Source organism: Camelus bactrianus, chromosome 1 (assembly GCF_048773025.1).
Source record: "Camelus bactrianus isolate YW-2024 breed Bactrian camel chromosome 1, ASM4877302v1, whole genome shotgun sequence".
Lineage (NCBI taxonomy): Eukaryota > Metazoa > Chordata > Mammalia > Artiodactyla > Camelidae > Camelus > Camelus bactrianus.
In genome coordinates this window covers 120,573,956-120,601,814 of record NC_133539.1, presented here as the reverse complement: position 1 = coordinate 120,601,814, position 27,859 = coordinate 120,573,956, and the positions used below count along the sequence as shown (strand labels likewise).

The following is a 27,859-nucleotide window of genomic DNA, read 5'->3' as shown; positions in this document are numbered from 1 at the left end:
AAACCAAAATGACCATACTTCATCACCAAACACCTTCTGGAGATTATATCTTTACAAACTCAGTCCACCAAACATTTGTTGTAACAGATGATTATTTTTATATAGATATTTTAAACCCACCTTAAATGGCATGGATGTGAAAAACTTTGATGGCTTAATGCAATTAAGTATTCCTAATAGTTGACCCATTTACCATATTCCCTCAAAGAGAAAAACAGATTCAGTACTTACAGGACCACCTTCTTCACCAGGGTGACCAGGAAATCCATCAAAACCCCTCTCTCCCTGAGAAAAAATCAAAATAAATAATTTGGACTCCAAATCCTTCATTTCTCAAATCTATGTGAAATAAAAATGGTTACTAATAGATACCGTTGTTTCACTGAGTTGACGTTTTACTGAGATTCTACTAAATGTGGAGTGTAACACACAGAGACGTAGAGGCACTGTTGGCCCGTCTTAGAGTGAAACTTGCATACCTGTTTGTCTTTATAGTCCGGGACCCCAGCCTATTTTTATTTTTCTAAAATATCTTTTAAGCCATGCTATTGTGAAAACCAAAGCCAAAACTAGTTTCTAATTAAACATTTCAGGAAAGACTATTACTTTAAAGGGGGCTTTGAGCTGGTTTTACAAAACGTCAGTAAACAAAGGTGTTACAGCCCGCATTACTTATGAGAAATGGTTGCTTATTTCTGTGTGACTAAACTGTTTATTCTCTCTTTTTTTTACTCTCCTTAGATAACTAAACCCACAAACCATTTCCTGTCAAGGAAGTTTGGCTTAACATTTTATAGCCAGAGGTGTTTATTTAGTCTAAAACCTGGTCAACAAGATGTGGGAGCCATAGTCTCCTTGTAATTAACAAAGATATGAAAGTAACATGACCAAGCACTGAATTCTGAGCAGAGAAGTCAAGAATTCAGGACACTCCCATCTTTGGCCTTTGAGGCATGGTCCTCAAGTTGCCAAAAAACATGTCAAGAGATTCCCAGGCTTGATTTTCTGAACCTCCAATCCCATATTTAAGAACAACAAGAGGGGAGAAAATTCTAGTGCTGGGGCATAATTATAATTTATTTTTCAAAAAGTAATTATACACTGTTCAAAATTAAGATTGATCTGCAAAGGCAGGAAGAGCTCGTTCCAACCACCTCATGGGAAACCTTACAAGAGAACATGAAAGCCCATGGGTGTGATTCAACCTTACACGTGAATTGGTGATTATACCCCCTTCGTAAAGCTGTCGTCCCGTGAGAATGGAAACCTGTGTCCCTGGATAGCTGAGGACCGTTTCTAACAAGATTCTCCCTGAAAAGCATGAAGTGATCTTTTTCCTATCACTCAGTCCTAGAGTTAGGGAAAGTGTCTGTAAAATAAATATAAGTAGACAGCACAATAGGGTGGACAGGAAGTACGCCTTGGAGTCAGGGAGACATAGGGGCTTAAATCCAAAAATATCTCTTGGCAACCATGCAACTTTGGGGAAAGTGGTGTTCCCTCTCTGAGCCTCGATTTCACACCTGTAAAATAGGTTGTAAAGAGCACAGAACTAAAAAAGGCGTGTTAAAGGCATAACACAGGCTGGTGTGCAGTGGATACGAAATGTCATCTCTCTCCCACACACCCCCCCAACAAATCCTCACCTTCCTCCCAGGGCTCCCACCATCACCTCTGTGCCCGTCGTCTCCAAAACACTTTGCATACGTATTGCAGCACGTTCTTTCTACAATTGTGTCCTGAAAACAGAATCCACATCACGTACAATTTTTTTTTTCATCTGTATGAACTTACGTCACATGACACGCTAAAGAAACAAAATTCCCTCAAGGTTTTTAAAGTTATTAGAATGTACAGATCTGGTGAAGGATGGTGTCAAAAACAAACTACCACCAGAAATTGACACAACATTGTAAACTGACTATACTTCAATAAAAAAGTAATTAATTAATTTAAAATCTAAAAACAACTTACAAGTTGCTTCCATAAGATGCTCGGGAGAGATGGCAGTGTGATGCTGAGAGGTTGATGATACGCAAATCCTCTGCCAAATTCTAGCTCCTGGAGCTCCTCCAATTTATACACACCTTCCAGGCCAATAGTAAGGAGTCCAGAGAATCCTTCAAAACACCAACAGGTGGGGGATTTCCTTGCACATCTTTTGAATGGTCTGTCTTTGGGCCCCAATATCCATCACCCCTCCTACAGCCTCATAAATCTTGTCTCAAACTGCATTTCTTTTAAAATCAAAGCTAGCTCATGACATGCCTTCTTGAAGAATTGGTCTGACATCTTTCAATCCCTGCAGCTGAAAGTCAAACAGTTAGATGGAACCACAAAGGACCCTCAGGGCTCTTATAACCCCAGTTTTCTATTTGAAAGAGAGTTTTCCCCTGTTACAGTATGAAGTTACATCCTTTAACCCCATGCTTGAAGTAGACTTGTGGTTTACTCTGTGACCATCTTGCGGGCTGTTCACAAATATTCTGGTTCCTCTACCGAAGAGCATGAGGTAGGATTTCACTTTTTTGGGGAAATTATAAGCTCTCATTAAGCCCCAATTCTTTACCTGCAAAAATATTATCTCATGAAAGTTACAACTGTCCGCACGGCTGGCTCTGACCAATGAAATATGAGCAGAGGTGACACTGGCCACTCCCTGAGAGAAATTTTAAGAGCAGTGCACACTTCAGCCCATTTTCTTTCCCCTCCCACAGAAACAGATCCCTCCTTCAGCCTGGGTCTTCGACTGATAAGAAAGAGGCATGGACGAAAGGGCATGAGGTACAAGATGGAGACAGTCTTGCTAGCTTAAGCCACTGAGATTTGAAGGTGGTCATTGCAGAATAACAACCGTCTCCTACTGATGCAGACACTGAGAGATCATCTGGGTTTTTCCATGTAACAGAAAACATAGTGACAAGAACATTTCTCAAATCTGGCCAGAAGTCACAGTAGAATTTCCAAACAAATATTACCGTTAATACTTAAACAGTAAATTCACACACACATGCACACACATCAGCTCTTGGCTATGGTAAACAAACTGCTTTAAAATCCTGTGGTTAAAAGTTGTATACAAATTCTTAATTACTCCTCAAAATAAATTCTTGGAAATGGAATTGCTGACCTAGCTCGTAGGCAAAGTTTGCAGTCCTTTGTCATGAACTCCCAGTTCCCTTCCAGAAAAGTTGCAACATTTTAAACTTTCAGTGGAAATCTATGCAGTAAATTCAGTTGAAAGCAAATTGTCAGAAAATATTCCGCTTAATGCAATCCTTAGTAAAGTACCCATGACAGTTTTCACAGAACTAGAACAAATGATCCTAAAATTTATATGGAACCATGAAAGACCCTGATTTGCTAAAGCAATCTTAAGAGAAAAATAACAAAGCTGGAGGTAACATGCTCCCTGACTTCAGACTATATTACAAAGCTACAGTCGTCAAAACAGACACATACTGGCACAAAAGCAGACACAGAGATCAATGAAACAGAATACAGAGACTATAAATAAACCCACACACCTAAGGTCAACTAATCTATGACAAAGGAGGCAAAAACATACAATGGAGAAAAGACAGTCTCTTCAATAAGTGGTGCTGGGAAAACTGAACAGCTACATGTAAAACAATGAAATTAGAACATTTTCTCACATTATATAAACCTCAAAAATAAACTCAAAATGGATTAAAGACCTAAATGTAAGACCAAAAACCATAAAACACTTCAAAAAAAACAGGCAAAACACTCTTTGACATAAACTGCAGCAATAATTTTTTGGATCTGGCAAGAAAACAAAAGCAAAAACAATAGGATCTAATTAAATGTAAAAGCTTTTGCACAGCAAAGGAAACCATCAACAAAACCAAGGCAATCTACTGAATGGGATAAATATTTGCAAATGATATGACCAATAAGGGGTCAATACTCAAAATACATAAGCATCTCATAAACTCAATATCAAAAAACATACAACTCAATCAAAAAATGGGCAGAAGACCTGAATAGACCTTTTTACGAGGAAGACATACAGATGGCCAACAGGCACAGGGAAAGATGCTCAATATCCTTAATCATCAGAGAAATGCAAATGAAAATCACAGTAAAATATAATCTCACACCTGTCAGAATGGCTATCATCAAAAAGTCTACAAATAACATATACTGGCAAGGATGTAGAGAAAATGGAACTTTTGTACACTGTTGGTGGAAATGTAAATTGATGCAGCCACAATGGAAAATAATATAGAGGTTTCTCAAAAAACTAGATACAGAACTAACAAATGATCCAGAAATTCCACTCTTCAGTATGTTTCCAACAAAAATGAAGGCACTAACTCAAAAAGATACATGCACCCAGTGTTCATAGAAGCAGTTTTTTAAATAGCCAAGATATGGAAGCAACCTAAATGTCCATCAATAGAGGAATGGATAAAGAAGATGTGGTATATACAGTTGACCTATGAACAACATGGCTTTGAACTGCATGGGTTCACTTACATGCGGATTTTTTTCAATAAATAACCACTATAGTCCTACATGATGCATGGCTGGTTGAATCTGTGGATTCAACTATGGATGAATTGTGGATACAGAGGTTATATTGAGGTGGGAAGCCCCATAAAAAAGACCGGAAGGACCCCCAGGCAGGGCCACTACTCTCCTGCCAGCACCATCCAGTTCCCTGGCCCAGTGGCTCTAGATCAATTTTTGCCTCTGGAACAGCTTACTTCTAGGAAAGTGGAACTTATCCCTAAAATTCTATTTGTTCCCTGAGCTCACTCCTGATTGGTTATTTCCTTCATTCCTGATTGGTCCATTTCCCTAACTTCTGATTGGTCCATTTGTAGTATTTCACTTGCATGGAGCTTACTCCTGATTGGTTATTTCTTTCCCTCCTGATTGGTCCTAATTAGACAGCTATTGTTATACCTTATTTGCATATGACGTTGCAAAGTGTAAACTGGCAGCCTATTAAAAGCCTGTGTAAACCTACAGATGGGGTCCAGAGCTTGGAGTGTTAACTCCTCTGGGCCCGCCGGCATAATAAACCTGAGTTCTCCAACTCTCCGAGTGCTGCTTGGTCTCTCACCCGGATCCAGGTTGCTGTCACAACTGAGCTGTAACACCAAGCCATAACACTGAGCTGTACCACTGAGCTGTCACACATTTTTCTGCAATAATATAGTTATACATGGGTCTTCAACTGTACTCAGGGTTGGTGCCCCTAACCCCCGGTTGTTCAAAGGTCAACTGTATATTCAAGGTATACTACTCAGTCATAGAAAGAATGAAATCTTGCCATTTGCAACAACATAGTTGGACCTGGAGGGTATCACTTTTAGTGAAATAAATCAGATAAAGATAAGACTATGTTATTTATCACTTATGTGGGGAACCTAAAAAATAAAACAAACAAATGAATATAACAAAACAGAAACAGACTAACAGATAAAGAGAACACACTAGTGGTTACCAGTGGGGAGAGACAGAGGGGAGTGGCAAGTTGGGGGAGGGAATTAAGAAATACAAACTATTATGTATAAAATAAATAGGCTACACGGATATATTGTACAGCACAGGGAATATAACCAATATTTTATAATAACTTTAAATGGAGTATAATTTGTAAAAATATCAAATCACTATGTTGGACACCTGAAACTAATATAATAATGCAAACCAACTATACTTTGATTATATGCATATATATGTACATATACACATATGCATGCAGCAGCCCTTGGAGATGGATAAAGAAGAATCAGGGAGGAAGGACAGTAGAAAAAGTAAGACGAAGCTTTAGGGTGATTTTAGAGTTTAGGAAAGAGAGACGGTTGGACCCCTGGGTAGCTCAAAAGAGCAGAGAGGACCCACTTTCCACGAAGCAGGGGTTGCACCCACAACCTTCTGAACCAGATGCTGGACTGGTAACTGGTCAGCCCTGTCTCAGTCAGAGAGACCTAGGGGTCTCTCAGCCCTCAATAGCCCCCTGATTCATACGAAGCCAGAAACTGGGCAGCAGCCTTGTGGGCACTGAGCTCCAAATACCTGGCTTAGCCTTCGGGGGCTCAGAGATTCCTGGGCCATCCGGAATCTGAAAGATCATCTCTGCCCCTGTGGGAGGAACAACACCATGCACTTACCTTTGCTGCGGAGAAGCTGGGACGTTTCCTTCAGTCTCTCTAAATCATCATCCAATCCATCTGTAAACACTAAAAGGACCTGTTGTTTATGAGAGGGGGGTATGGGAGATGCAGGAACAGAGGGACCAGGGAGAAGGAAGAAGAAGGGAGGACAGAGGGGAGGGGCAATGGAAAAGATCGATGCTGTAAATTGCACGTTTCTTAAAAAATGTAAGGGTAAGCTATAACCAGCCTTTCACCCTGTTCTGTTCCATTTTACCCATTCATTTGTTACTTTATTACACACTCACTTGTCCTCCATGTCCTCCCACACACACCCCCCACCGCTGAAAAAGAATTTGAAGCAGCTTAATGTGTTCACTTAAAGATATCGTCCAAAAATTGTCTTACAATGTTCTTTATCTATGTTACCTTTACTCATAGAAAAATTGAATTTAAAAAGTGAATTACTTTTTTTAAGAAATAAATCCATCGGATGCACGATGGAAGGAAAAACTCAATGTAACTTTCAAAGTTTGGGGAGGTCGTTTCCTAATAGATGTCATATGAGATCTTTTTACCTCTGTGACTTCTGTGGGTGCATGGTTCTGGGGCAGCAGAAAGGGAGGAGGGGGGTTATGCTAACAAGCCATTAACTGTCACTAAAGATGGCTCAGGGGGCTGATTACAAAAACAATGGGTCCTACAAACTTATGGTTACCAGAGTGGGGAAGGGGTTGGGAAGGGATAAATTGGGAGTTTGAGATCAGCAGATACTAACTACTATATATAAAAAAGATAAACAACAGAGTTCTACTAAATAGCACAGGAAACTATATTAAATATCTTGTAGTAAATGATGACAAAAAAGAATATGAAAAGGAATAGATGTATGTATATGAAACATGATGCTGTACACCCAACATTGGAAATTGACTATATGTCAATTAAAATAAATAAATAAATAAATAAATAAATAAATAAATAAATAAATAAATAAATAAATAAAAATCATGAAAGAGAGAGAGTGAAAGAAAGAAAGAGAAATAACGGGTTCTTACAATGAGTGACCATGAGGAGCTAACATCTTCCAAGCTGTCTTTGGAAGAAATTTATGTCGTGGAAAACCTGGATCACTAAGCTGTGGGCAACCCGAGGGCAGTGACTTTATCCTTTTACCTCTACTGACATTCAGCAAAGAGCCCCTAGTGCTTACTAAACACTTGTTGATTGAATGAAAACACATCTCTTGTCAATCTTGACTGAGTAAGACTAGTTTTCCTCTATGCAAGATCCTCAGTGAAGAACAGTTTATTTGTCCTCAGTCCCAAAAGCCTTATCCCTCCCCATGCCTAATGGTTCGATAATGTGGGTTCTCAGCATTTGTTACCTTCACTTTAGCAGAAGAGAGATGGAGAGCACTATCTCCCAGGGACAGCAAAAAATCCACATCCATGTGGTTGCTATTGGCAGCCTGCTGAATCAAGAACTTCTGAATTCTCCCATCACTGTACTTTTCAAAACCTGAGTCAAAGATGAGCTGGCCACTTGAGCCAGGAACCATGTAGCGGAACATCACGTTGGTCTGACCGGGAAGGCTACAGCTGATGTTGGAAGGCAAGGCCAGCTCTTGCATCAGCTCTGGCAGTAACCCTTCAAGCGACTGCTGAATTTGCCTCGTGGGGGTGGAGACATCAATTCCTACAGACAAATCTATGTGGCATCCTTTGAAGGTGAAGGAGAAGAAAATCAAATTAGTTATCTGTAGACACACAACCCAGCCCAGAAGATATCAACCAAGCTGGCTCTGCAAGAAGGACCTCCAGTTGAGACAAGAGGGAAGAGGACAGGGTGCAACCACTAAAAGAATGACACAGCCATTGAGGATAGGACATAAACTGGTTAGAACCAATTAGCACCAAGATGGCAGAAGATTCAACTTCCAGTAGACCCTGAGCCTCATTATATGCTCACTGGAATATATTAGCACGCTAGATGGCACTCCCACAGGTGCCATGACAGTTTCAAGGCTGACCATAAAAGGTCAAAAAGTGGGTGATGGCCCAATTCCTGGGAATCCCTACCTACTCTTTCCCCCAAATAGTTGGAATAATCCTCCCACTTGTTAGCATATGAAATTACCCAGCCCATAAACACCGACAACCCCCAGACCTCGTGGTCAGTATCTCTTCTGAGATGGACGCATTCTGCCTATGGAATGTGTACCTCTCTAAGTCAGCTTGCTTTCACTTTACTATGGCTCACTCTTGAATCCTTTCCTGTGCAAGAACCTACTCTCTGGCAACACAGCCAACCCACAGAAGGGTAAGCTAAATAATGGTGTTTTTTTATTTAATTGAGGGGGATGGCTTGTTACACAGCAAAAGTTAACTGGTACAAAACATACACAATGCCTCTGCAGGTCCTATTCCCTCTAGCCAGAGGTCCTTTCCCATCCCTTCCACCCCAGCTTGGCTAACTCATATTATGTCCTCCAAATTGTAGTTCAAGTGACTGCCCTCCCTAAATCTCTCTGTGACTCATGTCCCCAGATCCTCAAGCTGAGTGATTAAATGTCCCTGCGTATCCACTCTTACTTCACTTGACCTTCTCTCTCTCTGAACAAAGAGTCCCTCATAGTAGGGACTATGTCATCCTACTTTCCCAGGATCTAACACACATCCTCATTAAATGCTCTCCAAACAAATGTAGAAGAAAATAATGAGTCTTGAGTTTCTTTCAGCACGAGCTGTACTACTCCCTTCTTCCCTGGAAGCTTCCTCCCACCCACATGCATCCACCTTGTTTCAGGAAAACGTGTTGGAAAAGACCAGGACTGACAGTCATTCCCAATACGCGGTTCCTTCTGCCTAAAAGCCCTGAAGCCCTCCTGGGAGGACGGAGCTAGAGCCTGAGGGTCCACTGATGTTTCAGGCTATATCCACCCACTCACAATAAGACCACCCACAAAATTCCACTGAGGAGGCAAAAGCTGGCAGTCACAGATGCACTTGGATTAGAATTGGTGAGAATAACTTAAAATGGAACTTATCAACCATAAAAGAGCCACTATTATTATCTACTTCTGGGTAACAAGCAGAATTTGGGATTGTCAGGGCAACCCAGGACATGTAGGCGCTGTTCCCTTAGATCAGCACACATTGGAGTATTTGGCTCAGAATCAATAAAAACAAAACTGCAGATTTGGGGGTGGAAGGGTTGTTTTGAGGAAAATAAACACTGGACACTTCACCAGTAAAAAGGGTCATAATCAGTGGCTTAAACTTTCTCAGGGATCTGAGATCCAGGGCTGAACCATGACTGTTCAATCTTCTAAATATCCTCTGTGCTAGCCGGCCAGATATGTTTCTGCAATTAAAAAGACAGAAAATGCCTTCCTCCTCTCTTTCCATATAAAACATCTTGGCTTTGTTTTGACTTTTAAGTCTCCAGTTGAAATTCACCGCAAGGAATTTCTGCAGATGTAAATCTCATTTCTATATCAGATCTAAATTCAGAAAAAAGAAATTTCTTTTTTGCAGTGTGGTAGATTACTCTAACATTTCTAATTTGCATTCTCCCCAGAATATTTTCAGCTGGCATTATCCCTGTACCGCCAGGAGCATTTTCTTTGCCTGTTAAGGGAGAGAGTTGAAACTCTAAGGTCTTTCTGATTCAGCGTTATGATTCTAGAATTCTAGAATTAATTAGGTTTCAGCCATTATTAGAGTATCCAGCTAATTTAAGCCAAAAAATCAAAAGACAGAGCTGAAGATAAATATAAATCCTAATTTACTAGGTGGCGCAAAATGATCTGAAAAGAGAACCTAGACTCCTATATTTCTTCTCCTCCCTAGGACAATACCCAGCTGCATACAAACAAAACAAAACAAAAATAGGATTTTGATTCCTGAAGAATCTGAACTGCTTAATACAGGACATCCCATAATCCATGCTTATTTAAAAAAAAAACAATTTTACACACACACTCCTTTCAATTGATTCCTGAATTCACCAAAGACACTGATAAGTAGTGATACCCTTTAGACAGAAATAGATCAAAAAACAAATTTCTTCTGTAGAGCACAGGCAACCATATTTGATATCTTGTAATAACCTTTAATAGAAAAGAATATGAAAAAAATATATGTATATTCATGACTGGGACATTGTGCTGTACACCAGAAATTGACACATTGTAACTGACTATACTTCAATTAAATATATGTATATATATACATATATATATATATATATATACATATATATATATATATATATACATATATATATATATATATATACATATATATATATATATATATATATATATATATATATATACTTAATATTCTACAAAATTGGATCTGGCTTTTCGATACCAAAACTGATGGGAAATTCAAAACCTCTGCCTTCTTGATTTTCCATCTGTGTTTCCTAACCTTTCTCTTGTTTTTCTCAGCTGGAAATTGAGTATCATAATAATTGAGTATTATAATAATAACCCCCCTATTTCACATGGGGTTGATTTAGGAATATTGGGCTTTATGAGTTTCATTATACATTATTCCATAGGACATAACTATACACTATACTTTGCCACATATCACGATACCATCCTGCGCTGTCCTATTGCGTACTATAACATACTACACTGTATTTCAGCCTCCTACTCCATCCTGTACTGTACCGTACAACCCTCCTACTCAAAGGGTGATTTGAAGACTAGCAGAGTCAGCATCCCCTGGAAGCCTCTTAGAAATGCAGACTCACCCCCAACCCACTGAATCGGTAACTGCAGTTTAACAAGGTCCCCGGGTGATTCAAATGCACATTCATCTGAGAGGCCCTGTTGTGCTATACACCAAAAGGCACCTAGAACAGGATTTGGCACACAGACCCTGGAACCAGACTGCCTCAAGTTCATGAACACCTCTGCTATTTACTTGGGCCAAATAACCTGATTTTGCCATGCCCTTGGTTTTCTCATTTGTTAAGTAGTATCTACTTATTAATAGGGTTAGGTGAAGACAGAATGTTTTAACCTATGGGAGCTCTCGGAACAGGACTTGGTACAAAAAAAAAAAAAAACACATCTAAAGGTGAGCCCTTCTAATTACAATGTATGTGTGGCATCTTGTCCCCATGGGTAGGAGGCATCCGTGAAGACATTCAGTCTCAAGTCAGTCTCAAGTCTCGGGAAAAGAGCCAAGGGAAACCCAAACTGTTGGGAGGAGGAACCCTTGTCTCCAGATCCTGTTGTTTCAGAGAAAAGCTTGAGGAGATAAAATGGGATTGAGGATGAAATGAGCCATATGGAAACAAAATGGCAACCAAGAAGCAAGACCCAGTACAGAGTCGCATGGAAAAGACAGCATGTTCTATTTCATAAGAACAACTATCTGACTGATCTTATTCACTGTTTCTCTTTTCCTTTCTCTGGACCCCAATCTCCAGTAGGCCGTGTTTGCACATTCCAGTCTGGCTTCATATCTACAAGGAATGAAGGAAGAGTTGGGAGGACTTACTAGAGGCAGAGTTTGGAGAAGGGTCAGGCCTCTGGAGTCCAGAGTGATGACAGCCATGTGAGTGATGACAGCCACGTGAATGATGAAAAATTTCCCAAGGGAAGGAGACCACAGCGTTCCTTCAGGGCCGTTATCTTCCCCACAGCGTGATTTTCCCTCCCTCCTCCAGCTAGAAGGACCAGTTTTATTTCACTAAGAGAGCCAGCCTGGTCCCAGACACCTACCATGGGCTTATGGATTGAGTGACAAAACTCTCTGTCCCTCACCTTGTGGAATGCAGATCTTGTACAGAATCTCCTTCTCCAGGTTTTGCAGGGACTCAAATTTTTCTTCATAGTACACTTTGCCCTGGTCCTTAGTGATCTCCAAAAGCTGAGACTTTCTGGCTCCTCCTACCCCAATGGCAAAGATAATGATGTTTCTGTCCCTGAGGGCCTTGGCCGGTAGGACTACACTGTCCTGGGAGACCCCGTCGGTGATTACAATCAAATACTGATGAACACTGGGCCTCCCTCCTCTTGAACTGTCAAAAAAAGACAGCGTGAAGTTAAGGGCTTTCCCGGTGTAGGTGCCATCATTTATTTGCTTAACGTTCGAGATGGCCCTGTGGATGTCCGCCTTGGAGGAGTGCTGGCCGAGCCTGAATTCTTCCTGCGGGTTGGAGCTGAACTGCAGAAGGCCGATCCGAATTTCATCGGCACTGATATTAGATAGGTTCACCATTCGCCTCATGAATCCCTTCATCCTTTCAAAGTTTTTCGGGGGGATGGACTCAGAACCATCCATCAGGAAGATGATGTCAGCTTTCCTGTTCTTACAGGCTGGGTGGGGGAAAGGGCAGAACATTCTCTCAGAGTCTGAAACCAATTAATTACAAGCTGCCAAGAAGAGTCTAGGGTAACATATATACAACACAAAATACATTTAAAGGGGGTGGAAAGGGAAGTCAACGAAATAAATTTTCTGTGACCCGGTACGAACAAGTCTCAAAATAAGACACAGCTGTGTGATAAAGATATAAAATGTGACCACCTTGGATCAATCTAGGTCATGGTCACTCTGTGTCCAGTGCTCACTTTTGGACCAGTGAATCCATGCTTGGGGAATGAAGCCTATACAAATAGATTAGACATACATACTCAGAGAGACCCAGAGAGAGAGAGACTGAAGAAAAATATTCTTACTCTCTGAGGAGCAGATGTCCTGTACCACTTCTTGTTGGATGGCCTTCAAAGAATCAAAATCATGCACGAAAAACATTCTGTCCTCAGCCATCTCCCGAAGCTCAGCAGTGTTAGCATCCCTGACTCCAACGGCATAAATGGTGACTCTGTCTCTCCTCAATGCCTCTGCGGCCTCTGCTACGTGATCCATAGATTTTCCGTCGGTGATGACGATGAGATAGCAAGGCACGTTGCTGCGAGTGGTGTCTGCAAAGACCTGAACCATGTGGCCCAAGGCCCGGCCGGTCATGGTGCCCCCTCCTTTCTGCTGCATGCCATCAATGGCAGCCTTCAGCCCTTCCCCGCTGGGATGCTGGCTGAGGATAAACTGAGTGTCGATATCGTCTGAGTACTGAACGACTCCAAACTGTACTCTGTCAGGCCCCACGTGGAACATCTTTATCACCTCGTTCATGAACACTTTCATTTCGAGAAAATCGTCTGGGTTGATGCTGCTGGACCCGTCAATAAGGAAGTAAATATCTGCCTTCTGGATGTGCACACAGCCTAGGTGGTAAGAGGAAGTGGCAGCCATGAGAGCAACATTGGAGATGGCCCGTGGCAAAGCGATCGATCCCCATGCCCCCGGTTCCCTGAGCCCTCATTGCTCCCTTTCTACTAAAAGCACCTGAAACTCTCCCTAAGGATGTTCCTTGGCCAAGGGCATGATTGGCCCACACCCCAGTCAGGCCAGGAGTGAGATGGAGCAGCCACCTGCCATGATTGACAGGGCCGGTGGTTAAGTACCCCGTCTCCCTTGCTGTTTGGTGGGACCACTCTAGGGGGAACCCTCGGAGTCCTCAGCAAAGCTGAGCCTGGTGCCTCCAGCCATCGCCTGCTCACTAACTCAACCTGTGCTGGCTGCCTTCCCTCCCTCTCCCCAGCCTCCACTCCCCAACAGTGTCCCCTGCACTCGCCTCCCAGATAAATCACTTGAACCTACATCCTTGTCTCGGAGTCTGTTTCTGATGAACCCCAAAGATGTGAGGAAAATACGACTTGACGTTTCTCAAATGGGGATGTTGAGAACAAGCTAAAAGTGACACATCAGAGCCTATCTGAAGCGATAGATTGTCTCAGCATCCAATATACCTGCTTCCACTGCAAGTTATCCTTTTTAAATGCATGGGCACGGGGGTGAGGGTATAACTCAGTGGTAGAGCATGTGCTTAGCAAGCACGAGGTCCTGGGTTCAATCCCCAGCACACCATTAAAAATTAATAAATACAAACTACTATGTACAGAATAGATAAATAACAAGGTTCTACTGTATAACACAGGGAATAATATTCAGTGGCTTATAGTAACCTGTAATGGAAAAGAATATGAACAAGAATATATATATATATATATATATATATATATATATGTATGTGTGTGTGTGTGTGTGTGTGTGTGTGTGTGTAATTGAATCACTATACTATACACCAGAAACTAATACAACATTGTAAATCAAAAAAATAATAATAAATTTTTTTGAAGGAGAGAGAAGCAAGACAGTGGAGTAGAACAATGGGGGAGCCTCTGAGGCTTAGATCTGGCCTGAGCACCCCTTGACCAACAGAACTAAGTTAAACGGGCACAAAGGGTCCCCGTGACACCCAGCCCAAGATGCGAGCCAACAGCTGGGGCTGGGACAGGCCGCCCGAGCTGTGTAGAGGACAGAGGCAGCTGCACTGACACAGCCCGGGGGGACTTCAGGGGGCTGCACGCCATGGCTGGGAGGGGGCATGGAGCAGAACAACCTCCGTCCCCCATAAATTGTGAAAAAAGCAAAGCAACAAGGCTGGTGTGCCCTGGGGGGAGGGGCACCATAGCCTTCGTCTCCTCAGACCCAAGGCGCCATTACTGGCGTTTCTTGCGAGAAGAGAGGCGGGGCGCAACCACAGCCGCCATCTCCTCCTGTGCACAGTGCCTGGGCGGGGGTGAGGCCGAGACCTGACTCCACACCCGGGGGCTCTGCAACCTCCTGGGCAGGACTGAGACTTGTTTACAGCCTGAGACACATAGGAGCTTTCCGCCCTGACACCTCAGAGAACTCGCGCTACCAAGACAAACAAGGAGATGAGATCTGGCATGGAGCAGGGGTGGGGCTGTTCCCCGGTCTTCCCTGCACACCTATGGAGTGCCAACCCGAGGCAGAGCGGGCAGCTGCACAGAGCAGTGGAGCAACTGGTGCCGGGAGAGGGTGGATGGCCACCTGCCTTCCTGGCAGGAATGCAGCACCTGACCACGGTACTGGGAGGGGGCGCAATCTGCCCACCTGCCTCCCCAGAGTGCAGCATCTGACTGTGGCATCAGGAGGGGGAGTGACCTGCCTGCCCACCAAGTAAGAGCTCAGCACCAGACCCAGTGTTGGGAGGGGGTGCGATCTGCTAGCCAACAGCCACTGGGAGCAGCACAGACAAGTGTGCCAGCAGAGGGCCTCTGGAAAAAGCAAGCTGAGTTCATGAAACAGGATGAAGACACAAAGACCTCTCGATAAAATCATTAAGAGCACACTGTCTCCAGCTACAGATAAACATATAAAAACTATTGAAAATAGCATAAGGGACCTATGGGATAATATAAAGCATGCCAATCTTCGCATAACAGGGGTTCCAGAAGGGGAAGAAAGAACAAAGGGGATTGAAAAGGCATTGGAAGAAATCATAACTGAAAACTTCCCAAACCTAAAGAAGGAATCAGATATCCTAGTACAGGAGGCTCAGAGGGTTCCAAACAGGAAGAACCCAAACAGACCCACACCAAGACATATCATAATCAAGATGGCCAGAGTCAAGGATAAAGAAATGATCCTAAAGGCAGCAAGAGAAAAACAGAGTGGGTTACAAGGGAACCCCCATAAGGCTCTCAGCTGATTTCTCTACACAAACACTACAGGCCAGAAGGGAGTGGCAAGATACATTCAAAGTCCTGAATGAAAAAAAGATGCAGCCTAGGATACTCTATCCAGCAAGGCTATCCTTTAGAATAGAAGGAGAGATAAAGAACTTCACAGACAAGCAAAAACCAAAAGAGTTTAGCAACACTAAACCCATGCTAAAAGAAATATTGACAGGTCTACTCTAAATAGAAAAGAAGCAGGATGCTACAGAAATGAGAGACTCATAACTGGAAAGGTGATAACTACCATGAATTACAAATAAAATAAACACAAAATTGAAAAGAAAACATCTAAATCATTAAAAGTGGGAGAGGGAAGCAATGAAAGCCACTGTGGAAAACAGTATGGAGATTCCTCAAAAGGCTAGGAATAGACTTACCACGTGACCCAGGAATCCCTGGACATATATCCAGAAGGAACCCTGCTTCAAAAAGACACCTGCACCCCAGTGTTCATAGCAGCACTATTTACAATAGCCAAGACATGGAAACAGCCTAAATGTCCATCGACAGATGACTGGATAAAGAAGAAGTGGTATATTTATACAATGGAATACTATTCAGCCATATAAATGACAACATAACGCCATTTGCAGCAACGTGGATGTTCCTGGAGAATGTCATTCTAAGTGAAGTAAGCCAGAAAGAGAAAGAAAAATACCATATGAAATCACTCATATGTGGAATCTAAAAAAAAACAAAAAACATAAATTCAAAACAGAAACAGACTCATAGACACAGAATACAAACTTGTGGTTGCCAAGGGGGCACTGGGTGGGAAGGGACAGACTGGGATTTTAAAATGTAGACTAGATGAACAAGATTATACTGTATAGCACAGGGAAATATATACAAGATCTTGTGGTAGCTCATAGTGAAAAAAAACATGACAATGAATATATGTATATTCATGTATAACTGAAATATTGTGCTCTACACTGGAATTTGACACAACATTGTAAAATGACTATTACTCAATTAAAAAGTGTTTAAAATTTAAAAAAAGAATAATTTTTTTTAAAAAATCATTACCAAAACTAAATAAATAAACTTAATTACCTTCCCTCCAGAAGCTAATACAACATTGTAAATTAAAAAATAACATTTTTTGAAAATCATCCCCTTAAAAAAATAAATAGATCTAACTATCTTCCCCTCTTCAAAAACAAACAAACAAACAAACAAAAATTCACAGTTAAGATCACCCAGTGTTTTACTTTTGTCATGTAGCAGATTTCTCAGAAAGAACAGCATAATTTTGCCCTCAATCCCTTCAGCCTTATGTTATTAATCTCTGGATTCCTTGACCCAGGGACGCCTTTTCACGGCTCCTGACCAGAAGGGCAGTGGTCTCCCTTGTTCAGGCTACCACTTGGGAGGACTTGGTCCATGCAACACATGAAACATCCTACACTAGATAAAATATCTGTTGTTTATCTGAATGAAATTCAAATTTCACTGGCCATCTTGTATTTATCTGCCAACCCCACCCTAGAGGGGCAGGCATCGGAACAGAGTGCGGCTTGGAAGTGTTTGCTGAATCCTTGGAGAATGGAGGGGGAATTTTGAAAAGAGAAGGCAGGAACCGGACCTTTGATGGAAACAGCACCCACTGGCAACAGGTCGTGGCTGGTCTGAGTCCAAGTAAAAGACCACTGCGCAGGAAGCCGTATCTCTGCGGCCAGCCCTTTCCTGTGCAGTGGTCCTTTCTCCTTAGCAGTGGCCCAAAGAGGCTCCCCTACCACCCAGGGCTTCTCATCGTCCACAGGATGGGTCAAAAGCCCAAGTACCGCCTGGTGCGACACATTCTCGCCAAGCTTAGCAGAGGGACATTTTGGAGGAGAGACGATTTTTGACAGTGATGCTAATATGCACGCCTATCACATAAACCAAGTGCTTAGAAGAGGGTCTGACACACAGCAGGTGACCAATAAATGGCAGATATTATGATCGTTACGATCACCCAGGACAGAATTCTGGTGACATTGTCCCAACTTCTCCTTACCTCTAAGCTGCCCCTACATCGAACTACCCCAGACTTTGGGCAGATTTTCCTGATTACAGGTTTCTTTTTAGCTGCTATGCAGTCTGGGAAAGAAATCAACTCTCAACTCTTTTCACTGTTTGACAATCAGAAGGAGAGAATGTAAGCAGGGGGTTCACCAGCCAGTGAAATTCATAGTTAATGATTTTGTTCCTTATTCCCAAGATAAAGAAAGGGACTAAAAATCTGGGCCAAAGAGGAAGACAGGGATTTATTTAGATATTTTAAATCGCTAGACCTCAACACAAGTCATCAGGAAATTACAAAATCATTTAGTGGGTTTTTTTTTAAATAAGTAAATAAATTAAAGCTCACTGATTCTCCCCTGAGGATACAGTTACAGCTCTGAATTTTTAAGTTAATTATATACATTTCAAGTTGCCACCTTCTTTCTATAATTCTAAGTTGAATCTAAGACATACTAGCACGGATGGACAAAAACAGACAGACAAGTAGATAGACAGACACAAAGATATTCATAACAGCCCATAAGTGGCAAATCATTATAATTACACAACAAAGCAAATATTGTGAAAATCTATAGGATATGAGTGTGAATAAAAGGGGTTTATGACATCTATGAAAACCAAGTTAACTACTTAGAAAAGACCCAGTAGAGGCAAGTTGCTTTAAAAGAAATTGTTGATAATGTTAGCCACCATATACAAAAATAGATTTAAAAGAGAGTTTCTTCTGTAGGGCACAAAGAACTATGTTCAATATCTTGTAATAACCTTTAATGAAAAAGAATATGAAAAAGGAATATACGTATGTATATGCATGACTGGGATATGGTGCTGTACACCAGAAATTGACACATTGTAACTGACGGTACTTCAATTTAAAAAAATAATTTTAAAAATGTTTTAATTAAAAAAAAGAAGTTGGTGGTGTACTGGAGAGCACTGCAAAGGATTGCATTTTTGAGATCATAAAAGTCAATAAGGATGTCTGTACATAGATAGTTTCAACGGTGGTGAAGTTCTCTTCCCACATTAATGAAACTGAACCTGGAAATGATAGAAAATACACTATTGGATGATTCATGAGGCAAATACACAGAACTCCAATCAGCGGGGCTCCTAGTCAAAGAAGCCTTGGCCCTGCACAAAAGATTGGCAAATTGATGTTCATTTACTATATTTGAAGTTAGATGTTTTAATTTCAAGAATGTTTGTATCTTTCTCTTTTGAAATAATCTGCCACTTTATATGACTTAAGGTCTGGTCAATCTACAGATTCTACAGATTCTACTGTAGATCCCTACAGCTTCTACTGTAAAAATCCATATTTTTTCATCAAATTGTTTGTTAAAAGGAATGAGGGGTAAGACAGGAAGACGGGGCCGTGTTCACTTTTTACTTCACATTCTCCACTGTGTAGAGTCAAGACAAAATAAAGGTTTCATAAGTTTTGTTTCTGTTTTTCAATGAATTGACTCCAAAATCTTTTCTTGGGTGGGAGGTAGAGCAGGTGTGGGTAAGGAGCAAACAGAATAAACATTTTTTTTAAAAAGATCAAATTTGGGAAAGGTCCTCCTACCTTCTTGTAGCTCAGAGCCCATCCCAGAAATGGAAGCCCTGGTGCCTACAATCTCAGGGCAGAGCTGGTTCTTAATCTTGCTTCCCACAACGGTGAGTTGCAAAAAAGATTCGAGGGAGATGACATACTTCCAAGGAGGATGGGACGCTATCTTCTCCAGATCTGAGTTCTCTGAGGCAATCTGGGTACCCACTGCGTAGATGGTAACCCCTGCCCTGCGGAGGAGAGAAGCGGGCCTGGACACTCTGTCTTGGGAGGAGCTTTCCGTGATGACCACGGCTACCTGCTGTACACCTTGCAAGGACCGGCTGCCCTTCTCCTGAATGAAAACCTCATTCCTCAGGAAATCCAAAGCAGCACCGGTCTTGGTCCTTCCCCTTCTCCCCCTGTAGGTTAATTTGTCCAGATGCTCCAAGATCTTGGCTGGATCCTGAAATGTATCCAGTGAAAACTCAAGCTGTGGTTCCTCGCTGTAGAAGACCAAGCCAATTCTCACAACCTCTGGATGAAATCTTAGAGAGCGGATGGTGGTCTTTAAGAAACTGACAACTTGTTGGAAATTCAAGTGCCTGTGCCTGGGAAATTCCTCAATGAGGAATACCAAGTCAGCCGGGACTGCAGTCGGACACGCTATAAACAAACGAACAGAAAGGGCGTTAGCATGAGGACAGAATAATAAAGACAACATTCATTTTGTATACAAAAGCTGTATTATTCTCTGTTTCTATATACTGTAATAATAAACTTAGCATTGTAAATTGCAATCATGTATCTTATACTAACGTATTAATGCACGTTAGAATTTAGTGGAAGCCTTTATAAAGACCATCATTTTGCAGGACAGTCAAAGAACATCCCGGGGTTCAAAATTTTTCACATGGAAGTGTGCTCACATCACTTGCAAAATACATAAATATGTGAATATCCACAAGAAAGCACTTTAAGGTCATTTTCAATTCATTTAAGTCCACTAGAAGCATCTGAGTCTTGCTTGACTAGTTTTTTCTTTATTTTGGGGGTTTCAGGAAACCCTGGGTCAAATTCTCTTTTATAAGGCCTGAGAACTTTTTGATTTAATCATTGTTCCTCTTTTGGTGAAAGATGGAGATAATCAATGGTGACTATTAATTTATGCACCATTCTCTGATAAATTTCAGGTCATTTTAACAGAGGTAACATGAAATCTTGCAGGTTTCTGTGAAAAATCTTGGTCCAAAAATTGAAGTAACTGGCTGTTTCATTTTGCTATGAAAGAACCATCCTTTTAGCCTGCCCCAAATTGGGTAATGGGGTTCTGACTGCATCAACTCCCTTCTAAGAGAAGTCCAGAGCCCTCCCTCCCAATGTAAGGCAGGGCCTAATGTAGGGAAACCCACTGTGTCCACATACCAATAAGGTCCAAACCTATCTACCGTATGAAAACAGAAATCTCCTTAGCAGAGTCAAAACCGCGTGCAGAAGGCTGAAACCAGTGCGTAGACAACTAAGTATCGTGAAACAAAATTTAGAGAAGAGAATACAGGAAGGCCAGAATAACCCCTGGACCTATCTTGATGTCCTGAAATTTTCCCTTTGGTCCTCTCTTTTTTAATAAAGAATCAAAAATTGGATGGACCTAGAGATGATCATACTAAGTGAAGTAAGTCAGACAGAGAAAGACAAATATCACACGGTATCACTTATACGTGGAACCTAAAAAAATTACACAAGTGAACTTATTTACAAAACTGAAAGAGACTCACAGACATAGACAACAAACTCATGGTGACCAAAGGGGAAAGGAGGGGGAGGGATAAATTAGGAGTTTGGGATTTGCAGATACAAACTACTATACATAAAATAGATAAACAACAAGGACCTCCTATATAGCACAGGGAACTACATTCAATATCTTGTAATAACCTGTGTTGAAAAAGGATCTGAGTGTGTATGTGTGTGTGTGTGTATAACTGAATCACTTTGCTGTACACCAGAAACTAACACAAAATTGTAAATCAACTATAATTCAATTTTTAAAATTTTAAAAAGAATCAAAAATCAATCCTAGATTTAAAAAGAGGGTATTGCCCTTGATTTTTATGTCTGAAACACCTTCTCCAGAAACTGCAAGCACCTTTGACTTCTCCCTTCCTTCACCTGCTGGTGCCAGGCACTATTATTCTCCTGTGAAGAGGTCTCCAGGACTTACCCTGTTTCCTCATGATCAGAGCCACCACTCCCTAGACCCAGGCACCCTCTCTGTGGACAGATGACAACTCAGCCTTGAAGTCCTTCTGAGCCATGTAGAATCCACCCTGCCCACTGAAGGCTTCCTTCAAGCCCACTTTGGTCATGATTTTTCTTGCTTAAAAACCTACGGTGACTTTCCAGTGCCTTTGGAACCCCATAATCAGGGTTCATCCTACATAATCCAATCTCATCCCTCACTATTTCTAAACCCTCCCCCCACGCCCAATTGGCTCCATTTTTTTCACTTTCCTCCACACCCATCCAGCCCACCCCTACTTGCACCCCCTTACCCTGCTCTTCTCCTTACCACGAGGCTCCTCCTTTCTCCCTGTATATTAAATACGTTTAAAAGCTCACCCATTGTTGAGGGACCAACACAAATACTCCCAGGTCAGGTTCTCTGCTGCACCCTCCTTTTGCTCTATTTCTACTTAAAGTAATGCTCGTAAGTGCTTCTTAGTGCCTTATTATCTCTCTGGATTTTCCTCTTCTTGTCTCACTGTGTTTGTCTTTTCTGCCTAAAAAATGCCAAGGACCCTGGAGCTCTGGATGTTGAGACTCTGGGCAGAGCAATGACAGTTCAGACAAAGGAGGAAGCGATCACTTCTAGTTGTGGGGCTGCTCTGTCAAGAAGGCAATTTAAGAACTGAAGGATAAAGGGTTTTTTATATTTGGGGGGGGGTAATTAGGTTGATTGACTGTAACAAAGGTGGTGAGGATTGAACCCAGGACCTCGTGTATGCTAAGCACATACTCTGTTGCTGAGTTACACCTTCCCTCCTGAAGGATAAGGGTTTGATGGTAGGCATTTCAGACTGATGGGGTAGTGTGTTCAACAGCAGAGACAGAGGTGGAAAAGTATGACACATATACAGCAAATGGTGAGCTGTTCAGCTTGGCTAGTGGTTAGAATGCATAAAGGGGCTTATCAGGAGATAAAGCTCAGTAGTTCTCTACCAACAGAGTGGAACCCTTCCCCAGGGGATATTTAGAAGTATATGGTGGTGTTTTAGATTATCGTAAGATTCAGGGATGCTACTGGCAGGAATTAGGCATGTTAAACCTTCAGCAACTCACAGGACCATCCTACGCTATGAACTGGATCATTCAAAATGCCAACAGCATCTCCCCTGAGCATCTTGAATGCCAAACTAGGGAGGGACTTCATTTAATCTATGGTGAAAAGCCTGACTGCCCCTTCTTCTGGAAAAGGCATATGGTAACTTGGATTATTGTTCAGAAATACTCACTCCCTACACCTCACTTCATGAGAGGAATATATTTTTAAAGTTTTTTTTAATTTTTATTTTTTAATGGAGGTACTGGGGACTGAATCTACATTCTTCCATATCCAGTTATATCCAACCCCCCAACTCAGGAATGTATTTTCTTACTCCACTAATGACGAGATAGCCATATGACCCTCTTTAGCCAATGGAATATCAGCAGACAATGAAGCAGAAGTCTGAAAACTGCTTATGCAGTTGGGTTTTCTCTCTTACACCTCTGTAATCACCATGAGATGGATATGCCCAGACTAGCCCAGTGACCCCAGGAGGAAGGGGAGAGCTATGGAGCAGAACCAAATGTAGATCAGCCAACTCTCAGCCAAACCCCATTCCTGTGAATAAGCCCAGGCAGGATGAGTAAAGCCCAGTGAAGCTGAGCCCAGTGAAGTTCAGCTGATCCATGAAAATAAATGTTTCTTTTCAGCCACTGACTTTTTGGATGGCTTGTTATGCAGCATCCTTAGCTAGTGACCATAATTATCCTCAACAAGTGACCGTAATTATCCACTCCAAGGTAAGTGCCTGAGGCAAACCCATGCCTCTCCCTCTCCCCATCCATTGATGCTACTGTCCTGGCACTAGGAACCCAGAATGCCCTCTCCTCTGCTCTTTCCCCATACTCTCCTATTATGCTGAGACCACCTGGTGGCTCACACACCGAGGGACCAAACCTTACCTGCTATCGGCTCCTTCTCTGCCTCGCTGTTGAACTTGAGCTGCCCAGTCCCTTGGATCACTGAGCTCATATCCTGTGTCACCTGTCTGACACCATCTTGTCCTTGCATCTCATATACAAGGGGTGGGGTCCCCATCCCCTCCAGCTCTCTCCTGTCAAAGTCTTGGACACCCACGGACATGACTTTCACGCCTTTCTCCCTCAGTGTCTGTGCTGCATCCCCGACCTCATCTCCAGATCTGCCTGAGGTGATGACCACTGCATACTGGGGAATGCCCTGGAGAAACCGGCTTCCTGCTGCCTCCTGGAAGAAGGTCTGATGAATGTATCGCAGAGCTTTGCCCGTCCTCCTGGGACCTCCCCGGAGCACAAAGTGATCATGGATGTGACCAGTCATCTCATCCTGGGTCTGGTAGGTATTAAGCAAAAATTCTGTGTGACCTTGGCCACCGTACTGAGCCAGCCCAATCCGGTACTTGTCCCTGCCAACATCCAGCATGCCCACCACCCTGGAGATGAAATTCCGCATCCACTGGAAACTGGTCCACGATGTGTTCTGTGACGTGTCAGCGAGAAAGACTACATCTGCATAGGGCTGGGTGTATTCTGGAAATAAAGAGAGAATGGGGAGGGAAAGACACAGGGGAGAAAGCATATCAAATCAAGACCTCATGAACATTGAATACAAAGTACTTTTAATCCTCATTAACCATCCTACTAGGCAAGTATTAGCACCTTCACTGTGCAAATGAGAAAAGTGAAGTGAAAACGTGACGCTGCTTGTCATACTCACATAACTAGAAAGTGGCAAAGCCAGGATTTTAAAAACAGGTCTTCTGCTGGAGAGGGTGTGGAGAAAAGGGAACCCTCCTACACGATTGGTGGGAATGTAGTTTGGTGCAGCCATTATGGAAAACAGTATGGAGGTTCTTAAAAAACTAAACATAGACCTGCCATACGATCCAGCAGTCCCACTCCTGGGCATATATCTGGAGAAAACTAATTTGAAAAGACACATGCACCCCAACGTTCACAGCAGCACTATTTATAATTGCCAAGACATGGAAGCAACCTAAATGTCCATCAACAGATGACTGGATAAGGAAGTTGTGGTATATATACAATGGGATACCGCTCAGCCATAAAAAAGAATAAAATAATGTCATTTGCTGCAATGTGGATAGATTTAGAGATTATCCTATAAAGGCAAATATCATATGATATCACTGATATTTGGAATCTAAAAAACAATGACATAAACAAACTTATTCACAAAGCAGGAACAGACTCACAGACATAGAAAACAAACTTATGGTTAACAAAGGGGAAGGGGGTGAAGGATAAATTAGGAGTTTGGGATTAGCAGATACAAACTATTATATACAGTGTAGATAAACAACAAAGTTCTTCTGTAGAGCACAGGGAACTATATTCAGTATCCTGTAATAACCCATAATGAAAAAGAATACATACATATATATATATATAACTATATATATAACAGTATATAACTATACTGTACACCAGAACCTAACACAACATTGTAAATCAACTATACTGCAATTAAAAAAAAGGTCTTCCAGACGCCACAACATGCTGTTTCCTCTGAACAGCATGGTAGGATACTCTGTCCTATCCATGAGAACTCTGTTAATTTCAGTCCACAGCTCAGATGCTCCTTCATCCAGGAAACACCCTCACATCCTCCAGTGATGGTGAACACCTCCTGGTGCTGCCCTCCCGCTACACTCAGTGGCTCTTGGCCTGTATTACAATTAGGCGTCCTGGTTGAAATGTTGGATTTTGACACAACTTCTTACCTTTAATCTTGCTCTCCACCACCGAGCACAGAGTCTGAAGAATGCTTCCAGAGAAATCCTGCAGGATGTTGAAGTTTTCAGTGTTGAAGAGGAACTTCTCAAATGGTTCACTGGCTATCTTTTGCAACTCCTGGACATCCTGGACGTTGACCCCAACCACGTACACAACAACCCCGTCTTCTTTCAACCATTCAGCTGCCTCCTGGACTTCATCATTTGACTCCCCATCTGTGACCAGGATAACTATCTGGGGAACCCTGTCCTTGGCCCGGCTGCCAGCCACCTCAGTCAAGTAGTTGGTCCTGATGAACTCCAGGGCACTCCCTGTGTTTGTGCCTCCCGTCCGGTAGGGCAGATTCCGGATCTGCTCCAGGACCACACTCTTCAGAGGATACTGGTTCAGCCGAAAGGCTGGGTAGATGTTGTCATTATACTGAGCAAGTCCCACTCGAACCTGGTCACTGCTGATGTCAAGCCCCAAGACTACAGAGTGAAGGAAGTTCTTTACTTTCTGGAAGTTCTGGGGCCCGATGCTGGTCGAACTGTCTACTAGGAAGACAATGTCGGCCAGGACTGCTTCTCCGCAAGCTGCAAGAGAGGATAAAAGGGGCGGGGTCTGTGGGTCTTCACTCAAAATGCTTAGAACCAGGGTAGCCAGACTGTGAACAGAAAAGGAGCGAAATGCCAGGAACCCTGTACACAGTGGTCCTCAGACACCCTGAGCGACAGCATGCTCGGAGCAGTGACAGCACCCCTGGATCTAGGAATAATATTATCCTAGGAACAGATATTTTTTCCTTCAAAAGCAGACTTACACTACATCCATATGGAGACCATCCTAAAGCCCACAGGGTTTATAAAAAGGGTTGGAAAGTCTTTGATCATTGATTGGAGAGGAGCATAAAGTGTAGACAGTTTAGTGAAATTTTACTATTAAAATTAAACATGCACACATATGGAAGGCATATGGGGGAGGGATGAATAGAAGATCAGAAGTAGATCAGAAATAAGAGGAAAGCCTTGTACCTGGAGAGATGTGGCCAACAGCTGGAGCTGCATTTACCAAAGTATTACAGAGTTCCTGCTGCAGCTTCGGGGCCAGGCTGCCCAGACCAGAGAGGCTGGGAACAATGGAGACAAATTTCTCGGCAGGGCGACTTGCAATCTCCCCGAGCTCCGCGGATCCCGCGTCTCCGACGCCCACCGCATAGAGGAGGATGCCCGCCCTCCTAAAGGCCTCGGCTTGATCCCACGCATGGTCCTCCGGCTGGCCTGTGCTGAGCACCAGGGCAACCTGGGGCACGCCCTGGCTCGCGCGGCTCCCCGCTGTCTCCTGGAAGTGATGATCCAGGAGGAACTGCAGGGCCAGGCCCAACTTGTGGCCCCCAGGCTTAAATGGAAACCTCTGGATGTGTCTCAGCACTTCGCCTTTGCGGTGGTAGGTGGAAAGGAGGAACTCGGACCGGGGCTCGTCGCCGTACTGGGCCAGCCCCACGCGGACCGCCTCTCGGCTGACCTTGAAGCTGTTGACCACCATGTACAAGAAGCCCCGCACACTGCGGGTGTCCTGGGGGTTGATGCTGGTGTCCACCAGAAACACGACATCTCCCACAGTGGCCTCCCTGCAGACTGGGGGAGAGAGTCCACTTGAGATGAAACATTACAAAATTGATAGCCAAGACATGGAAACAACCTAAATGTCCATCAACAGATGACTAGATAAAGAAGTTCTGGTATAATTATGCAATGGAATACTACTAAGCCATGAAAAAGAATAAAATAATGCCATTTGCAGCAACAGGGATGGACCTAGAGGTTGTCACACTAAGTGAAGTAAGTCAGACAGAGAAAGGCAAATATCATATGATATCACTTATATGTGGAATCTTAAAAAAAATGATTTAAATGAACTTATTTACAAAACAGAAAGAGACTCACAGACATAGAAAACAAACAGGGTTACCAAAGCAGAAAGGAGGGAGGGATAAATTAGGAGTTTGGGATTAGCAGATATAAACTTATATATATATAAGTTTAACAGCAAGTTTAATATATATATTAGATTAACAGCAAGATCCTACTGCATAGCACAGGGAAATATATTCAATAGTTTATAATAACCTATATTGAAAAAGAATCTGAAAAAGAACATATACATGAATAACTGAATCACTTTACTGACACCTGAAACTAACACAACATTGTAAATCAACTATACTTCAATTTAAAAGAAATACTGTTTCCTCTATTGAGTTTCCTTTCCCCCTTTTCTCTTTCTTTTTTTCTTCTGGTAAATTCCATAGAATCACGTTCTTTTATCTTGGTTTGTAATGAAGCATCCATCTGTGTGCTTATTTGATTAATCACAATCTCCCCAGCTAAACTGTGAGTTCCATGAAAGCAGATGCCATACGTTTTGTTTGTCCACCACTCAAGTGTCATACGTAGAGTAGTCACCCAAAAAATATTTGAAGAAGGAAATGTTTGGGAAAGA

The 27,859-nt window shown here is 42.4% G+C and overlaps 1 protein-coding gene across 6 annotated transcripts in view; it reads right to left on the bottom strand.

Annotated features, from left to right (window-relative positions):
- LOC105073877 (collagen alpha-4(VI) chain-like) overlaps positions 1 to 27,859 on the bottom strand; it is a 110,621-nt gene that overhangs the window by 66,221 nt on the left and 16,541 nt on the right. For 5 of the 6 annotated variants that reach the window (XM_074372177.1, XM_074372179.1, XM_074372183.1 and 2 more), the window contains exons 3-13: positions 26,392 to 26,994; positions 25,366 to 25,953; positions 23,546 to 24,151; positions 19,352 to 19,981; positions 12,841 to 13,386; positions 11,923 to 12,477; positions 7,519 to 7,853; positions 6,150 to 6,228; positions 1,975 to 2,120; positions 1,647 to 1,739; positions 232 to 285 (exon numbers count right to left, since the gene is read on the bottom strand). In XM_074372177.1, the coding sequence (XP_074228278.1) occupies positions 232 to 285; positions 1,647 to 1,739; positions 1,975 to 2,120; positions 6,150 to 6,228; positions 7,519 to 7,853; positions 11,923 to 12,477; positions 12,841 to 13,386; positions 19,352 to 19,981; positions 23,546 to 24,151; positions 25,366 to 25,953; positions 26,392 to 26,994 (4,235 nt within the window). The remainder of the gene's footprint in view (positions 1 to 231; positions 286 to 1,646; positions 1,740 to 1,974; positions 2,121 to 6,149; positions 6,229 to 7,518; positions 7,854 to 11,922; positions 12,478 to 12,840; positions 13,387 to 19,351; positions 19,982 to 23,545; positions 24,152 to 25,365; positions 25,954 to 26,391; positions 26,995 to 27,859) is intronic. The other variant, XM_074372188.1, reaches the window with a different exon arrangement.